A 16,937-nucleotide genomic window follows, 5' to 3' on the forward strand; every position below is an offset into this window, starting at 1 on the left:
AATCTGCAGTGTATGTATGTGTTTATCTGTGTGTAGTTGGTCAACATCCGTCTGCAGCCAGGTACCACCTACCTACAGTACCATTGGGATTGGAGTCCCATTGGTCTGAGTATGGTATACATAAATGGGTCGAGACAAATGCCATTGAGTCAGAGCCATTCTTGCACCTTAGCAGAGTGAGGCACACACCATGCACTTGAAATATTTAGTGTTATTGAATTTGGAAAATGTCTTCTGCCAAGGCCACCCACCACAGCCGCCAGCCACACCCCTGCCCCCTCCCTCCCTCCCTCCCACACACACACACACACACACACACACACACACACACACACACACACACACACACACACACCCACACACCCACACACACACACACACACACACACACACACACACACACACACACACACACACACACAACCATCCAGTGTCTTGTCTCTTCACTGCATAGCAGCTCATAACAAAGATTTGCCTACGATTAACCACTTAAGCTTTAAACAATCTTCAAAAACAGGCAATCTGCAATCTTCCAAAAGGTTCCGGAGATGTTCCCCAGGTTGAAAGTGATTACCTTCATATTTGCTACGGTGCTCTGAATGTCGAGGGTTGTTTTCCAGACGTGACAGAGAAACCAAAGGAGTGGTCTGGTCTAAAAAAACCATCCTTATTGAGCGTGTGACTTCTGCGCTGCAGCCTTGCATGAGGCTGCCTTGCAAAATGGGGGCTGTTTTTCTGGGTAGTGTAAACAACGCAACAACCGCCTCCTCTTCCCAGAATGGTTGGTTAGTCATGGCTGGTGCTGCTGTGGAGGAGTGAGCTTTCTTCCTGTTACCATATGGCTATTGACCATGTTAGGCTGTATACTCACACGCACACCAAAACTCCCCCATGCGTGACGTATGTCTTTTACCACCATTTTCACCATCCTTTGCGATCATCTCCGAAAGTTTTCCATCTGGGTTCAAATGCGACATGGCTACCGGAATTCTTTCAATGGCACATATCGTCGTTGTCGGGTGAAAAACTTGTATGTCCAAAACCGTTCGTTTTGCATTTATCGTTTTAGAAATGATTCAAACTAGTGAAAACAGCAGATCTACAAGCAGTTGCTGTTTTCACTACTTTTGTGCGACAGCCTTGTACACATTTGATACTTGGAGATACAAGGTTTCTGACCGACAACGACGATATAATGTAGGATCAGATAAATAAAAATTGGGGAAATGTCTGTCTTAAGTCTGCAGGCCTCAGTTGGTCTGAGGGTTGAACTTGCATCTAAAGATTGTTTCATACTGACCTGGAAACGTGGAAAGGGCAGACGTCACGATGCATTGACGCCTGCCAGCCCCCTTATGGCCCTACTTCCCCTTGGTTTTGTTGTTCAGTCATTCTGACAAAGTTCACCACTTAACAGTTATTACTCACTAACTCAAACATTTATGTCATTGTTGCCACATCAGTGTTTCTTCACCATAAAAATAAAGTATATTATTTTGTTGTGCAAAAGCTATAAGAGGAAGCTGTGCGACGTGTGCGTGTATGGGTCTGCTTGCCATACACGCATGTCTTTATTTGCACGTCTTAACCTATGTCCTCAATGTGAACTCTCTGATGTGCTTGCCTTTCACTCCCAGGTTTGGAAAGAGACAAGTTTGACAACAAGACGGTGACCTTTGAAGAGCACATCAAAGTGGAACACAACATGTGGCACTACCTGTTCTTCATTGTCCTGGTGAAGGTGAAGGACTCCACAGAGTACACAGGCCCTGAGAGCTATGTGGCCGAGATGATCAGGGTAAGGAGGTGTGCTGTTGTCGTCAGTGTTGTACCTGAACACGTTCAATGAACGATCGTTCATTAACACGTTCATATTTTTGGTGAAGGTGAACTGAACGTTCTTTGTTTTCCGCTTTTGTCGAACGCGTTCACGTTATTGTCGAACGCGTTCATTCTGACGTCTGTGAACGGCGCTCGTCCGTCCTCTAGTCTTTCTTTTCATTCACAGCACCCGGCTGCAGACCTCGCGAACGTTGAACGTGAGCGGTGCTGTCTGCAGCTGGGTGCTTCTCTTCACATGAAGCGCTGTGTGTGAGTCTCCGCCTCGTTACGTCGTCTCCCAAGTTACGCCTGAGTATACTTTGTCGTATCACGAATGGCCTGTGTTGCATGCCGAAAATAGCTGTATGTTAAGTTGGATGAAATAATTAAATAATGGTTGTGTGTGGTTCTATATGGTCTGTGTCAATAATTTTGACAAATAATAGCTTGCAGAACAAAAACAAACTAAGTTAGTTCATTTGGGGGAACCATGAACTTTAGTTCAAAATGTGGAATTATGAACTATGAAATGAACTAGTTTTGAACTTGAACTTGAACTAGTCGATGTTTTAAGTGAACTTTCCCAACACTGGTTGTCGTCAACGTGCCCCAAAGTAGACTCACTCAGTTACACAAAATATACATTTTTAACACTTTTTGTTATAGGCAAAGTAGTCATAAGATGACACTAGAAAGGTCAAATCCCCTCCCCTTTGAAATCTCTTGTCAATGGTACAATGTCAGACTCAAGCTCAGCGCAGAGTCTGAAATCAGGCTAAATTCATCGAAACATTGATCACAATAAACCAGTAAGACGACCTAAGGGAGAGAAGCGCTGAAACAACAGAGACTGACACGATATGGCCATATGGGAATTCCCAGATATGTGCTTAATATTGATGACATCAGGGATCTCCATATATGGGCATAAAAGGCAAAATTTATTTGCAAGTGTGACTTGCGTCGCGACAACCACACTGGTTATAATGAGACTGACACAACATGACCATATATGGGCAATGAGCATTCCCAGATATGGGCCCATATATGGGCATAACGGACAGAATGAATTTGTGGTGTGGTTGCCGTGACTGCTGCTCATTGGTGTGATGAGTCAATGGGGCCGCCATATTGGTTATGTCAAGTTGTGGCTCCTAATGCATGCATGCCCCATGTACAATATGTCTATGGAAGCCGAAGGAAGAAGTCGGAAAGTGTTTGCTGCCGACAAGGGAGACTTTACAGGAAGACCTGTCACTTATAATGAGCATACCTGGCAACGCAGTGGCAGACAGAGATCAACGCAAAAACAATGTTCTGTCTGCCGACTAGAGTTTGTGCTCAGTCTGTGCCAACTAAATGCCATAGACTGCTACAGACTGCCAGTCTGAAGGAGTTGGAATACCGCACTGTAGCTCACTTCCGGCGAAGCTCACACAGATGAGTAAGCCTGGCTACGCGTGGCTAGCTTCATATTATTCATGCCTGTAGCCAGTAACCCCTGACGCCATTGTTTTTGTTGCTTTTTACCCCTTTGTTCTCCCTAATTTACTAATTCATACTCACACATTCCTACTGACTCACCTGCCAGTGCGGAGCCCCCACCGAGAGGACGACAGGTGCCACCCCAGCCCGTAGGATTAGTAACAATTATCACCCTCCCCGTCCGGCTTCCCTCCCCGAACAAGCCGCAAACCCGCATTGCGCTGTCAGGCATCAGAGATTATGTGGTATGCGCCTGGACCGCTAGTCCAGCGGGCGCCCCATCTAACTCCTGAACAGCGCTGCCTGCACTCTGTGACTTTTTCTTTCTTTCTTTTTCCAAGTGATCGGCAATAACTCCTTGCCTCATCTGGCCCAGGAGCGCCCACATTGCATTATGTAATCCCTGCCTCCGTGACCTTGAATCCCTCCAAAGTCTTATCACATATGTCAGCTTTGCGTATGGAGAATTAACATTCAAACAGAGTCTGCCGGTGGCATGGTATGTGTTAATCTCCCAAAGCAGCCATGCCAAGGCTTAGTCAACGCACGCACGCACGCACGGACACACACACACACACGCACACACACACACCACCCTATTGCACATTGTCCGCTGACTGCCAGACCAGGAGGTAACCTCATGATTGCTTCTGAGCAGTGTGGGGAAACCCCAGCCATGTCTGCTTGCTGTAGCCGATGACTTAGAGATGGGACGTTCGCCAATGAATCGAGTCTATTGAACGGCTCATAGAAATGAACGGTGGGATCCGGTTTGCAGCAGGGAGCCGTTCCTTTCTAATGAACAGTGGTGGGAAAATAACTCAAATTCTTTACTGAAGTAAAAGTAGCAATACTACAATGTGGAAATACTCTGCCTCTCGAATTTAAAATCAACTTGAGTAAAACTACAAAAGTATTGTACATAAAGTACCAATGGTAGAAAGTAGGCTACTCATTATGCAGAATGTCCCATTTCGCAAGTTTTCCAATGAATAAAATGTAGAAAAATCATTTGAAAATAGCTCACAATGAGTCGCAACACGACGCATTGTGAGCTTGTACATCGGCTATTTTCAAATGGCCGAAATTCATATACGGCCAAAATGTATATAGGATTGAAGTGATTTGTATTATAATCAAAATTTACAAAGTGACAAGTAACTAAAATGAGTCTTTTGAACGGCTCTTTGAAAGGAACGGATCCCAGAGATCCGGCTCACTTCAAAGAACCATAAATCCCATCTTTTTGGGAACTGGGCCCATGTACCCCTAGCCTGGCATGGCCAGAGTAAACACTTATCACAGAATGATACGTGACTCTCAGATTTGTCTGGTTTCAAGGCTAATTCCTTTGAACAAAGACGTATGTGTTTGACATTATGGCCAAAAGTGAAGAATACATAAAAATACAGTACTGTAAATTATTGGCCTCAAATAAATGCCCTTTCATTTGAACGTTCATATTTGTGCATCGTGTCACACCAAATTATTTACAATAATAGTAATATGATAATAGTTGTGTGTAGTGCAGGGGTTTTCAAAGTGGGTGACGGGGGACCCTGGGGTGCCGCGACGGCAGTCCAGGGGTGCCACGAGGTCATTTGATAATATTTGGAATTTATTTGGACACTTGAAAAAATATTTAGTATCATTTTAAACTTGAAGTACAAAGTTATTTTCAGTCAGTTCTAACCAAAATGGCTGTTATCTCAACGTTTTCCTCGCAACATAATCACTAAAATATCGTTGTGTGCTTGTAGATCGGCTGTTTTCACTAGTTTAGCACATTTTATAGATGATAAATACAAAACAAACGGTTTAGGACAATCCGACAACGACGATATGCTATAAATATAAGGTGCTGGGAGTGGAAAATTATAATGTAGGGGTGCCTCAGATTAAAAAGATATTCATGGGGTGACCTGAGACAAAAAGGTTTGGGAACCCCTGGTGTAGTGTGTGGATAGATTAATCCAAGATGTGTTTCAGTATCCGTTCGGTTTGTGAAAGAAATTGTCCGCCAAAGGAAAGCCCCTGCTTCAGAAGTCATCACTTTCTTAACACGCTTATGATACAATCTGTCTCAGTTCCCTAGCCTCCCCTGTTGAGACTTCCTAGCCTTCCTTTGTGGTGGGCTGCTCCGAGTCTTGTGAGGAACCACCTGATTTGAGATTAACCTTTTCACCCCACCCCATCCTTCCTCACATTAACCTTCAACCCCGCTGAGCTTGGTCAGGGACACGCCAGGTTTAAGGAGACCCCAATTACCCACCAACTGATCAAGTCATCCTTAACAGCCCTCCAAATTCACTTTCTTCGAGCAGGGTCCTCCATTACTAATTATGTTTTCCACAAAATGTTCCAGTTCGGTCGATGAAATAGTTTTATTACAATGTCCATAACACAGAGGTTAGATTTGGTTTACGGTCAGCCTAAGGCCCCGTACACACTGCACGACTTTTTGCACCAATTGTGCTGTCGCCGACCATTTTTGGCACTCGCCGTCAAAACCCCCGATCTGACGCAAGATCGGGCTTTGCTCGCTCGCTGTGTGTTAAAGCCTCTGCGACAAGATCATTGCGCGATTCTGGCGCTCGGCGAGAGCTTCCCGAGCGTTTCTTAATATCTGGCAGGTTAGATATTTGGCTCTATCGCCGACTGGGCTGCGAGAAGCATCAGCACCAACGAGAGAACAGTAACAGAAAACAAAAAATGCACAACACAGGACACATGGACACAGGAAAAGAAGGATCGACTGGTTGACATCTGGCAGAGACGTAATCCTCAGTTTATCGTTTCAACTTTATTCCCTGGGGTTCACGCACAAACTCACAGCAGCGCTGCCAACCCACACACCAAAACATCCCTGATCCCTCCCGACCAATCGCTGAGCTTCATGCTGCTCCACAACAACACTCCCTCTCATTGGCCAGAAGCTCGGCTACAACTCTGCCATGAGTCCTGTGAAATGTCGTGCAGTGTGTGATCCTGTCTCTGCGATCAATCGTTTTCACAACGATATCATGACAGACGATTTCAAGAAAGATACTCATGTAGTTTGAAATACTTTGCAACGATCCGACCACTTCCATATCGTACAGTGTGTTCCTGCCTTAAGTCATGATTGCCACCCCTGACTGCGTTACTGTTGTGCGAGTTATCACTGATGCTGATTATTAATATTGACTGCCAAAATATTTAACCAAACTGCTGCCAAACTGCCAGCTATTTTTCTTACATTTTAAAAGTAGTCAGCATATTTATCTCAAGTAAGATCCAGTCCAATCTCTAACATGCAAATGCACGCAAAGCTTTGCAGTCGCCTAATTAAAACCGCACGTTAATCGGTCGAACCGTACAAAGATGAGCTAGTTTAGTTAGCCTGTTTACAAAGCAGATGCTCCCGGAAACGGGAAACAGAGATTTGGGCGTTTTCCTGCACTAATAACATGGGAGCGGAGGATAAAAACACAATACAAAATATAAGTCTGGAAACTCAGGTGTTGACCATTCGGCGATTACTAGAGAAACTCGTGTTTGGCAGGCAATGAGGTAACACTGGCGGATTGAGTCATCCTGTTCTGCAGTTTAGCTGTGACGTGGAAATTAAAATTTTATTTCAAATATTGATGTATTGTAGCTTTGGCGTGAGATCATGTTGGGTTCAAAGCCTGCATGGTCAACTGATGAGCCATTACTGAGTGTAGTTGTGCTTATCCTTTCATGTTATTTTGAAAAAATATTTTTGCACTGCTTTGCTTTGCTGCTATTACTAACCTTACTAACCTTGCCACTCTAGAAGTTGATAAATTCTTTCAAAAATGAATTTGATGTGAATGCATTCATCTTGCCAATGTCAACGAAAAACAGACTTTTCCTGCTAAGCTTGACATCCGTTGTGGCAATTAAAGATGCCTTGACAGCTGAATTTACTCACTGCAAGGTCTTAAATTAGTTAAGATTCGTGGAGGCCATAGGGTAGGATTAGGAAAGGACTAATCAAACATTTTATACTGACATCATTGGTATAACAAAAGGTGACCAATGGGGTGCATTCCCGTTTTGTCTGTTATCTTTGCAGGTTTATGTCCATTTACTTCATTAGCCACCTTTGATCTGTGTGAACTCGTCTGGACAAATATGAAATACCTGCACATCTCTGACTGTGGGATTATGGAGTAACATACGTTTCCATGTTGTTTGTCAGGAAAGCAGAACAAGTAAATTGGATAGTGGCACATCACTGGCTGTTTGCAGTAGGGAGAGGGAGTGACTGTCATGCATGCCTGCTTCAACAATGGAGAGTCAGTCAGTCAGTCAGTCAGTCACTAGTCTCGCGTGGCCAGACTGTTGCCTCCGCGATTTCGCCAAATGCTCCCGGCATTCCGTCTGGCAAACCGGAATAGAAATGATGAGTGCGAGATAAAGCGGATGTGACGCAACCGCTCCCTTGGTGCAGTAGCAATAACATGTCCTACTGGAAGCGTTATGTCTCCTTTCTTTATTTTTTGGGGCATTATTTCGTCTTTCTCTGGTGTTGTTGGTGTTACTTCCATGTTGTTTTCAAACGTTTTCTTAAACTATACACTCATAACAAGAATAGGCCGCTCGAATGACTTTGTCTGAGCTATTGTGTTTCTGTTATGTTTCCAATGGGACTACAGTTCAGTGCAGCACTGGCTACTTCCGATACTCGCCGTTCGGGGCTGCCGTTCCAGACTCTATATAGCATTCGGAGATTGTGGAATAGTTGTCTGGCTACGCGAGACTAGTCAGTCACTGATTCAGTCAGTTACCCACTTTGACTATTATAGGCCGGCACCCAAGGGTCTGGCAAACACATTCAGGTATAATCACCCTCTAGTTAAAATATTTGCTGAATGTTGCAGATTATTCCTTTTTTAAATTGCACAAGACCTTCTTCAGGAGGCATTTCACCAGAAATCTGATTATTTTGTGTATAATCTCATCATATCACCCACCAAGCAGTATTGTTCAGATTCAGCAGGTCATGGAGTGACGCGATTCTGAACTAAATATGTAATGAACTGAAGATCATTGCTAAAACCTTGGCAGGAGACTATTACTCAGAACGCAAGAGCAATATCTTAAAATCTGCCATATTCCATTGGTTGTAGCCTGGCAGTTTTTTGTTATTTGTAATACTGTAATTTGTGACCCATAATTTGTTTCTTAGACGTCATATTTACTTACACAGTGTGATGTCTCTACTAGTCGTCTGATGCTGCAGTGATATGGAACTGCTACAAGGGAGAGCAGGGGGTGTACAAGTCAAACTACTCTGACAATGACTGGGACTGACGTCAATGCAGGAAGGTTCTGGCTGAAGTGTCAGGTTGAGGGCGTAAAATGGATGGTGCTTGGCTCAGTTCTACACTACCACACTCCGTTGCCCTCATTATTATTGCATCCAAATCTACAAGGCGCCTCAGTTACAAGAGCTGATTTTGAACTCATTTTGCAGAAAATATACCACCTATGGCACTCTGTGTCATTACTATTGTTAGTACTATTATTACTATTGTAATTTTTTTCCCCCAGTAATTCTTTGAAGGGTAAACATTTATTTTCAAAATTAATTTGCATCGGCAGGTTGTAGAGGTGGTGGGCTGTCAGTCACTATTGTCAGGTGCCTTGTGGCCGGATTGTGACGTTTGTGTAGCTGCCTGAACCGCAGCACATCCTGTTTCTCTGTCAAAGGCCCGTGCGGTTTTAATAATGAAAAATGTAGTTCCGTCATTTCCATTGAACCAGTGTGTGGCAGGGTCTAAGGTCATGACGACACTCTTGAAACTTTACTGGAAGTGTTTTCACTTGTAATTACAATGGAAGGGAAGTGGGTGAGCCACTAAAGCCAGGGGCAGTGAAAAACAAACACGCAGTGGTTACTATAGTCGGATTCAAAACGGGGAACTGGGCTTTTTGCTGAAGATACTTTTGACTAAATGGTGCTAGAGAAATGATTGCATCATTTCAGCTGGAATTGATTGCAACAAGCTGATTCTTTCTAATTCCTGACCATAGTCCTGCTTTTTTGTTTTTATCCGAGGTCGCACATAACAAACTTTCTTTACGCCTGTCGATGTTCATATAGTGCATATAGTGAGTGCATTGTCACTTCATATTGCAATGTACACGGAATAATAAACATAAAAAAGCTGCAATTGCATGGTGTAATTTGCTTATAGCGGTCCTCTCCTTTCAGAATGAGTATGCATACCTCATTTTCTTAGTACTGTGTGATTCCCCTTGGCTCCTGTCTGACCCAGGACTGGTTTGTGGTGCATTATGGTCACCACACAAAATCTCAACCACTGAAACCCAGGGACTTTTTCAGCCCAGTTTTGCAGCACTGCGCTGATAGCAGCCACGGCAACAGGTGCTATTGCTGCATCCTCCCATTCACTCAGACTGCCTAGAATCAGCGGTTATGCACTTGCTACAGTAACCCAAGAGATGCTCTAACGCAGCTGAGTGATTGCACCCTTTAACTCATTTGCTGCCAAAACCGAGGAGCCCGAGAATTTCCCGTTGTACGGCCCTGCCATGCCCGAGGAACCCGAGAATTTTTGAAAAAAAAAAAAAAAAAATCAAACATTTTTTTTTTCAAAAAAAATTTTTTGACCCCAAAAACTATAGTAGGCATGATAGCGATCGCGAAATCGCATGTTTAACCCCCATAGCAACCCCATCTTTCAAGCATGGCAGCCATCTTTGTTTACATTTTAGGAAAACATAGTGGCTTGTTTGAAAGCTGTGAGCAATGTGGACACACGTGGTGCATGATCTAGGCATGGGTGTGCATGATCCGTGCACTATGAATTACATGGAAGTCTATGGAGACGAATGGCAGGATTGGAGTACGAAGGTATTGTTAAATGGCAGCAGATGAGTTAAACTGTATCAGCTTTGTAAATTTAAAAAGTCTGCGTTCACGTGACCTTGGCTTATTTACAGACAGGTTCACACTGTGCACAATAAGAGTGGTATGTGGTGGCCAAGTGCTGGAGGAGATACAAGGGTGAAAGAATGTGCAGTAGCCAAGTGGCCTTTGGCTGCTCGCCTGTTTGAACACATCAGCTACTATTTTTCTTCTGTATTTGTATAATGAGATTCGAGGACATAAAAAAATGCTTTTCATTGGCAATTCACAAGTCATGTCATTCTGACAGTTACTTGCTGACTGCTGAGAGCTACTTCTAAATTCTAGAGGAATAGATTAAAGCTCAAGTGCAAAAAATGAACAGTGACTTTACTTTACTGTTCACTACAAATGTGAGATAAAGCATTGGTTTTATTTTGGCTGTAGCATTAAATGTGTCATACTGTGACGGAACAGTAGACAACCTACCCACAATCAGTCTAACATACTGAATTATATACTAAAGGATGGTATTTGTAGTGTTTTCTTTTTTAAATTTGTGGTACTCAACTTCAACTCATATGCCACAACATCACAATAAACTTCTTGGGATAAGTACCAAGAGTCTAGTATCAAATTTGACAAATTAATTCCACCAGAGAACATAATTTGTTGACCCAACTGAAATGCATGTATTTTTCATTTGAAAATGTGCACAGATCTTGTATGGTGGTATTACTTTTTGGCAATTTGACGGGAAGCTTCATAGTCTTTTTCACTGCAATGTATTTGGTGGCATTACATGTTCCCTATAGTGCGATCATAGAACATCACTGTACTGGTTAGCAGCATGACGTTGAGAAAGAGAAAGAGAGAGCTTTGAGCAAGAGAGCGGCCTATTGTCGAGCAAGCTTTGGTTTTAGCAAGAGAGAGACCGACGACTGTCACACAGAGAGACTGTCAGGACCAAACAAGTGTTTCATTACGCTTTTATGTGTATAGCCTGGGTTTAAGTTATATTGTGATTACTTTAACCAAAATCAAATCACTTTAAATTACTTCTCCTTAAATGTCAAAACTGTGAGTCCGGGTTCTAATCTGGTGGACAAATGGAACCAAATGGACCCTTGTACACACTCTGAGTTAAAGTAACACTCAGCATGGTGTAGCATGCTTCGTTTCAACTTGGGGTTATGAGGTCATGTGTGTTTACTCCAATGTCACCAACACATAAACAGTATTCATGTGAGATCCTGCATGCTTAATTAAATGAAGACTTTCTCCATCTTGGATTTTCGTAGATTGCCATGCCAAGTTGAGTCCCAATGACAGAAAAGAAAAGCGGGCAATGTCTTTGACTATAATGAGACTATACACAAAATAACTGATGTCAGAGATAAGTGGAATTTGTTAAATGGTTGGAGGGATTACTAGTGTGCCCCTTGACCATCCATGTGATTTTAATATGGAAAGTCCCTTAAGATTAGTTGGAATGCACTTTTAGAATAGGCTTGATATCACTGTGCACATAGACAAAGAAACAAAGAGAGTCTCTTTTGTAGGAAAACAGTCAAAGAGGCCTTAGCGTGCCAAGTCACTAGCAAATACTTGATGTAATTCAGATTTAATGTAATATTTAAGCCAATATCCATGTCACGAAGGTTTTTGCCGAGTTCAGTTTACATGGGAAATGTAATTTAATTAGTTTAATCCTATGAATGCACAATTCACTTCAATTAAAATAAATGTTTATGAAGAAGATTAGTATGTTCTTTGCTCTCATAAACATTTTGACGATAAAGTATGTGTTTCCAGTATTGACCTTTCCAATCACAACCATACGTGTTTCTTTTGAACCAGGAACACAACCTGGACTGGTTCCCTCGGATGAGAGCCATGTCTCTGGTCAGCAGTGATGCCGACGGAGAGCAAAATGAGATCAGGAGTCTGCAGGAGAAACTGGAGTCTACCATGAAACTGGTGTCCAGCCTCTCAGGGCAGCTGACCGAACTAAAAGAACAGGTTTGTCAGTCGCACACTAGAGCAGGGGTCTTTAATGTTTTCAGGCCAAGGACCCCTTAGTTGAGAGAGAGATGAAGCAGGGACCCCCACCACCTTTTCATAGATTCCATATAGTTTCATTGTTTTACAGCACAATCATCAGTGTATTTTGGTTTCATGTCAATTTATGTTTTCAGATATTTAACCACTTGAACCGTCAATACTTAATAAACTTGACCTTTCACTCTGTACTTGGCCTGCTCTTTTTCCCCTCTACACCAAACCTCTTTGCCAAAAAATAGCCGATCTACAAGCTCACAACGCCTTTGTGAGCTTGTTTTTGCCTAAAGTTCTCTGAATATGGACACTAGGTTCAAGTGGTTATTACAAAAAAGAAGAATAAAAGTTTCTATCTCTCAAAGATTTGGAGGGCCCCCTGCAGTGATTGATTGCTTGATTGATTGATTGAAGAATTTATTAGAAGTTTGCAATAGAAAAAAAGTACAGTTTCATGACAGTACAAATCACTGGTACAAGGTCAACTAAAAGGAGATCCTAGAAAGCCGAGGCTTATTTCCACAGGAACCACACTTTAAGTATCTCATATAACATTGAAAGACAGACGGATAGAACATACTTTATCTAGGATAATATCAGTTTCAAAAGCATAACATCATATACAAAGGCAGAGAAAAAAAAGAAAAAAGGGGGGGGGGGAGCATGGGGGCTTAGTCTATTTACAAGTCACGGGTAGCAGCTGTCTGAAGGTGACTTTTCATACCAATTTTGAAGGAGGCTAGGGATTTGCTCTCCTTTAAGGCTTGTGGAAGGGCGTTCCACATGTTGATGGTATAGCAGGAGAACGAGTTAGCGCCTTGTTTAGTAACTCAGTAACTCTGAGTAACTCAGTAACTCTGAGGACCCCTTAGGGGTCCTGGACCCCCTGTTGAAGACCCCTGCACTAGAGACAATATATCACACCAGAGATACTTTTATGACTTGTCTGACTTCACAATGGCCCCTGTATATTTGAGAGATGATCAGCAATGTTGGTTATTGACATGCATTACCAGCATTGCTCTGGGTGTGTTTGTCGCAGCTGCTTGCCCTTCAGATGCAGAGCTTACTAAAAGCAGAATGCAAATGAGTCATAGTGCATAACACAGCTCATGGGGCTCCCAACCCGATTTTATTTGCGTCATGAAGTGAGGACCCATATTGAGTATGCATGCACCTCATTGTGGGTTTGTTTGCTAAAATAAGATGAATGTACTGTATACCGGTATTTATATATTTTTCTGATCATGTTGGGTAAGGGGTTTAGGAAAACATTATTGGGGAAAGGTAAAAATACTATAACTGAAAATAATGGCTTGTGGAATAATTGGTCTTTATAACTTAACCGTTCAACCAACATATATTCAACCAATTTAATCGGACGACTCACTATGTTTTCACATTGGGCTTTAAATCTAATCTGGATATAGTTTAAAGATAGAATTTTTTCTTCTTTTTTTCCTTATTTCTTTTTTCTAAAATGTTCAATGTAATTGAAAAACAATGTCATTAAAATATACATCACCTTAATGCCAAAAATGTAATTTCCACATTCAGGCTTTGGCCTCTCAAACGGTATCTCCTAAACAGAACTGTAAAAGTGAATTACTGTTGAACACTGTTGAAATGTGGAAGTGAATGTTACATGATGGTTTGACCCAGACAGGGGCAAATGCAAATCGTCACTGTCGGGTAGAAACCTTGTATGTCCAAAACCGTTCGTTTTGTATTTATTATTTTAAAAATAATTTAAAATAGTGAAAATAGACGATCTACAAGCACAGAATGCCTTGCACTTGTTTGCTTGTAGAGCTGCTATTTTCACTAGTTTTGTGCAACAGTCTTGTGTGATGAAGCAGGGCTTTAACTTTACGAAAAATAATACAAATTTGAAACTTGGAGATATAAGGTTTCTACCTGATAGTGACAAATGTTTGTTGCATCATTCACACTTCATTCCAAACAATTGTTGCCTCACATAATTTAAAAGAAATTGTGTGTTTTTTACAGTACTCAATTTAGTTGGTTTGTGTCTATGGCAATTCTAATACCGTTCCTTCCAATGCAGTTACTCAGATATATCTGACAATTCTTACTTAAAACATTTCCATTCATCTGGGCTTCTTTCCACCACATGCCTTTTCTGGTTCGTTGTCTTTGATGGTCTTGAATATGTGACACTAATACTATATTAAAACCCAAAATATAAATTGTAAGGCCAAACAAAGGTTTCCTTTGTTACATTATTCCAACGAAAATTGCCTTAATTAGTGTATAAAGAAGGCAGACATTCTGGCACTAACTAGAGTTCAACCACTTCTAACACTTTCTTCTAGATATGATTATGTATCTTAAAATACTAATTTCAGAAGGACCATACTTTCCTCTCACCTTTGACATTATTGTCTTTCAATGATGCACCATCATTATATACAGTACCTCACTGAAAACCCCATGCAAGTTACTCTCCGTATATAAAGGTTAGAAACTGAGTTACTATATGACTCACAGGCTTTTCTTGTTCACTTGAAATTTATTTCAACGGACTTTCCGTATTAGTACAGTATATTCTTTGGCTTTCGTCAGAGTCTAACATCCTGAGTAGGCTAAACGGACTTAAGATGAAATTCTTTCACTGTTTCGATCTGTTCAGTGTGGGTAGTCGAATGCAAGATTCTCTAAACTAGAAATATGACGGTGCAAAACACAGCCTCTGAGGGCAGACCGTAACCTATAGTCCAGGGGAAGAGCACTGGCACTGCAGTTGGGCTTGACTGCATTAAGTCCCAGGTAATATACTGAACATATCTGTCATTTATTTTCTCCTTTTCCCCTTTTAGATGACAGAACAGAGGAAACAGAAGCAACGTATTGGACTCCTAGGACATCCTCAGCACATGAACGTCAACCCTCAACAGCCCGCATAAGGTCAACATCTCTTCCAGTTTACCCAAACGGCCCTGATGCACCTGAACATAGAGGGCAGCCCAGAGAGCAGAGTCATTAATCAGAGGTGGCACATAATATATGCTGTAGCTACTACAGAGTGAGTGTGATTACATTAGTTAACTTTGTGATAGTCATATGTTGCTAATCTACTCCCATGCAGGTTCTAGATGAAAAGATTCAACACACCCCTACTATTCAATCTAGTTAGCACTGGTGCCAAATGTTTTCTATGTATTAATTGGATCGTCATTACATTACATGGCCTTTACTGGGTTTAACTTGAAACAACAGAACCGATTGGACAGCAAGATATAGTCCCATCTGAGGCTTGTGTTCTAATATGTATACTACCTGTATAACAAGCAGTATTTAACATCTCACTTTTGTATTTTGTGCGATATCAAAACGTAAATATGCAACCTTGTTGCTATGTAGATTTAAATTGGTAATCCATGTCTTACTTCATAGTGAGAGAGAATATTTTTGTTTTTGTTTGTTTTTGTCCATTTTGGCTTTGGGTAAAATATAAACCTCCTTTGTCTTTATTTAAGAAGAAAATAGAGAATATTAAGATGTTGGTCTGCCTAATTTTAATTATTTTTATTTTTATTATTATTTATTTATTTAAATTGTCCTAATTCTAATGTCTTAAAAGCACTAAGTAGAGGTAGTATATTGTGTGAGAGCAATATATACATTGTTTTATCTCGCCTTTTATGACATTTACTTTTGTTATTTAATTGGAATCTAAAATACATTTAGGATATGCTCGTCAATCAAAACTAGAACATGCAACTGCAATCTGTGCAGGAGTCATACTTACATTATGTTTGGTAAAAGAAATGTCGTATCATTTCTCGGATTTTTCCGGTGTTACAGCAGAAATGTCCCATTTGTGCCTGAATGATTTGTCCCTTATTGAGTTTGATATAAATGTGTTATTTATGCATAGCTTTTGTCTTTAATGTTTCATAGTAATGCATAGACATGCAATTAAGAAATGTGTTTGATTTTCCTTTCATTTGAGGAAAGGGATTATATTTGTTATTTGTACATAGATTCTGTCGCTCAAACCATTGCTTTTGTATAGGGACCTATAAGTCTCCTGAAAAGAAATACAAATAAAATGATGGTAATAACATTGGGGGGAAGAGTTGCTGAAAATGTATGTTCATATAAGTAAGAAAAGCTTTTGTCAATTTGTATATTAAAGTAGAATTATTTATTAAAACTGGTGTAATTAATTATCCTTTACTACCTGCAGTGAGTTTTGGCCACACTAACACAGAATATAGGGTGCGTTCGAAAATGAGCACTCGGCGCACTGGTGTGCCCTCTTCTTGTTCGCTTATTCGGTGCACTTGGTGAGTTGTCGTTGGAAAATCCACTGTGCTGCGCCCCCAGTGTGCTGAGTGCACGAACTGACCGAACCTAATGGTTGATTTTCATGGCGGTGTCTCGAGCGCTTCTCAGCAGTGAACGATGGCATAGGAAATGATAACAAATGCACCATTTGCGGCTTGATTGGTCCTTTAGGCTTTATTGTTACACACGCATTAATGTGTAAATTGACAGCAGGTAGGCCAATGTTAAGAATTAAATTACCTTTCAATAGCAACGTTGCGTTAGCAACTGCTGCTTCTCCTCCAGGGTTCAGACTGAAGAAGCGCACCGCTGCCTGTCCCTTAACTGGTCGTCTGTAAATAAGCCACACTGAGTGCACTACAACATATGTATGTAT

At 41.4% G+C, this 16,937-nt stretch overlaps 1 protein-coding gene across 1 annotated transcript in view; it reads left to right on the forward strand.

The window, feature by feature from the left end:
• Positions 1–16,269, forward strand: part of itpr1b (inositol 1,4,5-trisphosphate receptor, type 1b) — a gene marked incomplete at its 5' end in the record, with an annotated part of 169,701 nt that extends 153,432 nt beyond the window's left edge. Inside the window, 3 exons of the mRNA XM_080728342.1 lie at positions 1,638–1,798; positions 12,050–12,211; positions 15,088–16,269. Of these exons, the coding sequence (XP_080584468.1) occupies positions 1,638–1,798; positions 12,050–12,211; positions 15,088–15,174 (410 nt within the window). The 3' untranslated portion in view covers positions 15,175–16,269. The remainder of the gene's footprint in view (positions 1–1,637; positions 1,799–12,049; positions 12,212–15,087) is intronic.
• Between the last annotated feature and the right edge of the window lie 668 nt (positions 16,270–16,937).

The sequence above is a fragment of the Nannobrachium achirus genome, assembly GCF_963921795.1.
Source record: "Nannobrachium achirus genome assembly, chromosome: 6".
NCBI lineage: Eukaryota > Metazoa > Chordata > Actinopteri > Myctophiformes > Myctophidae > Nannobrachium > Nannobrachium achirus.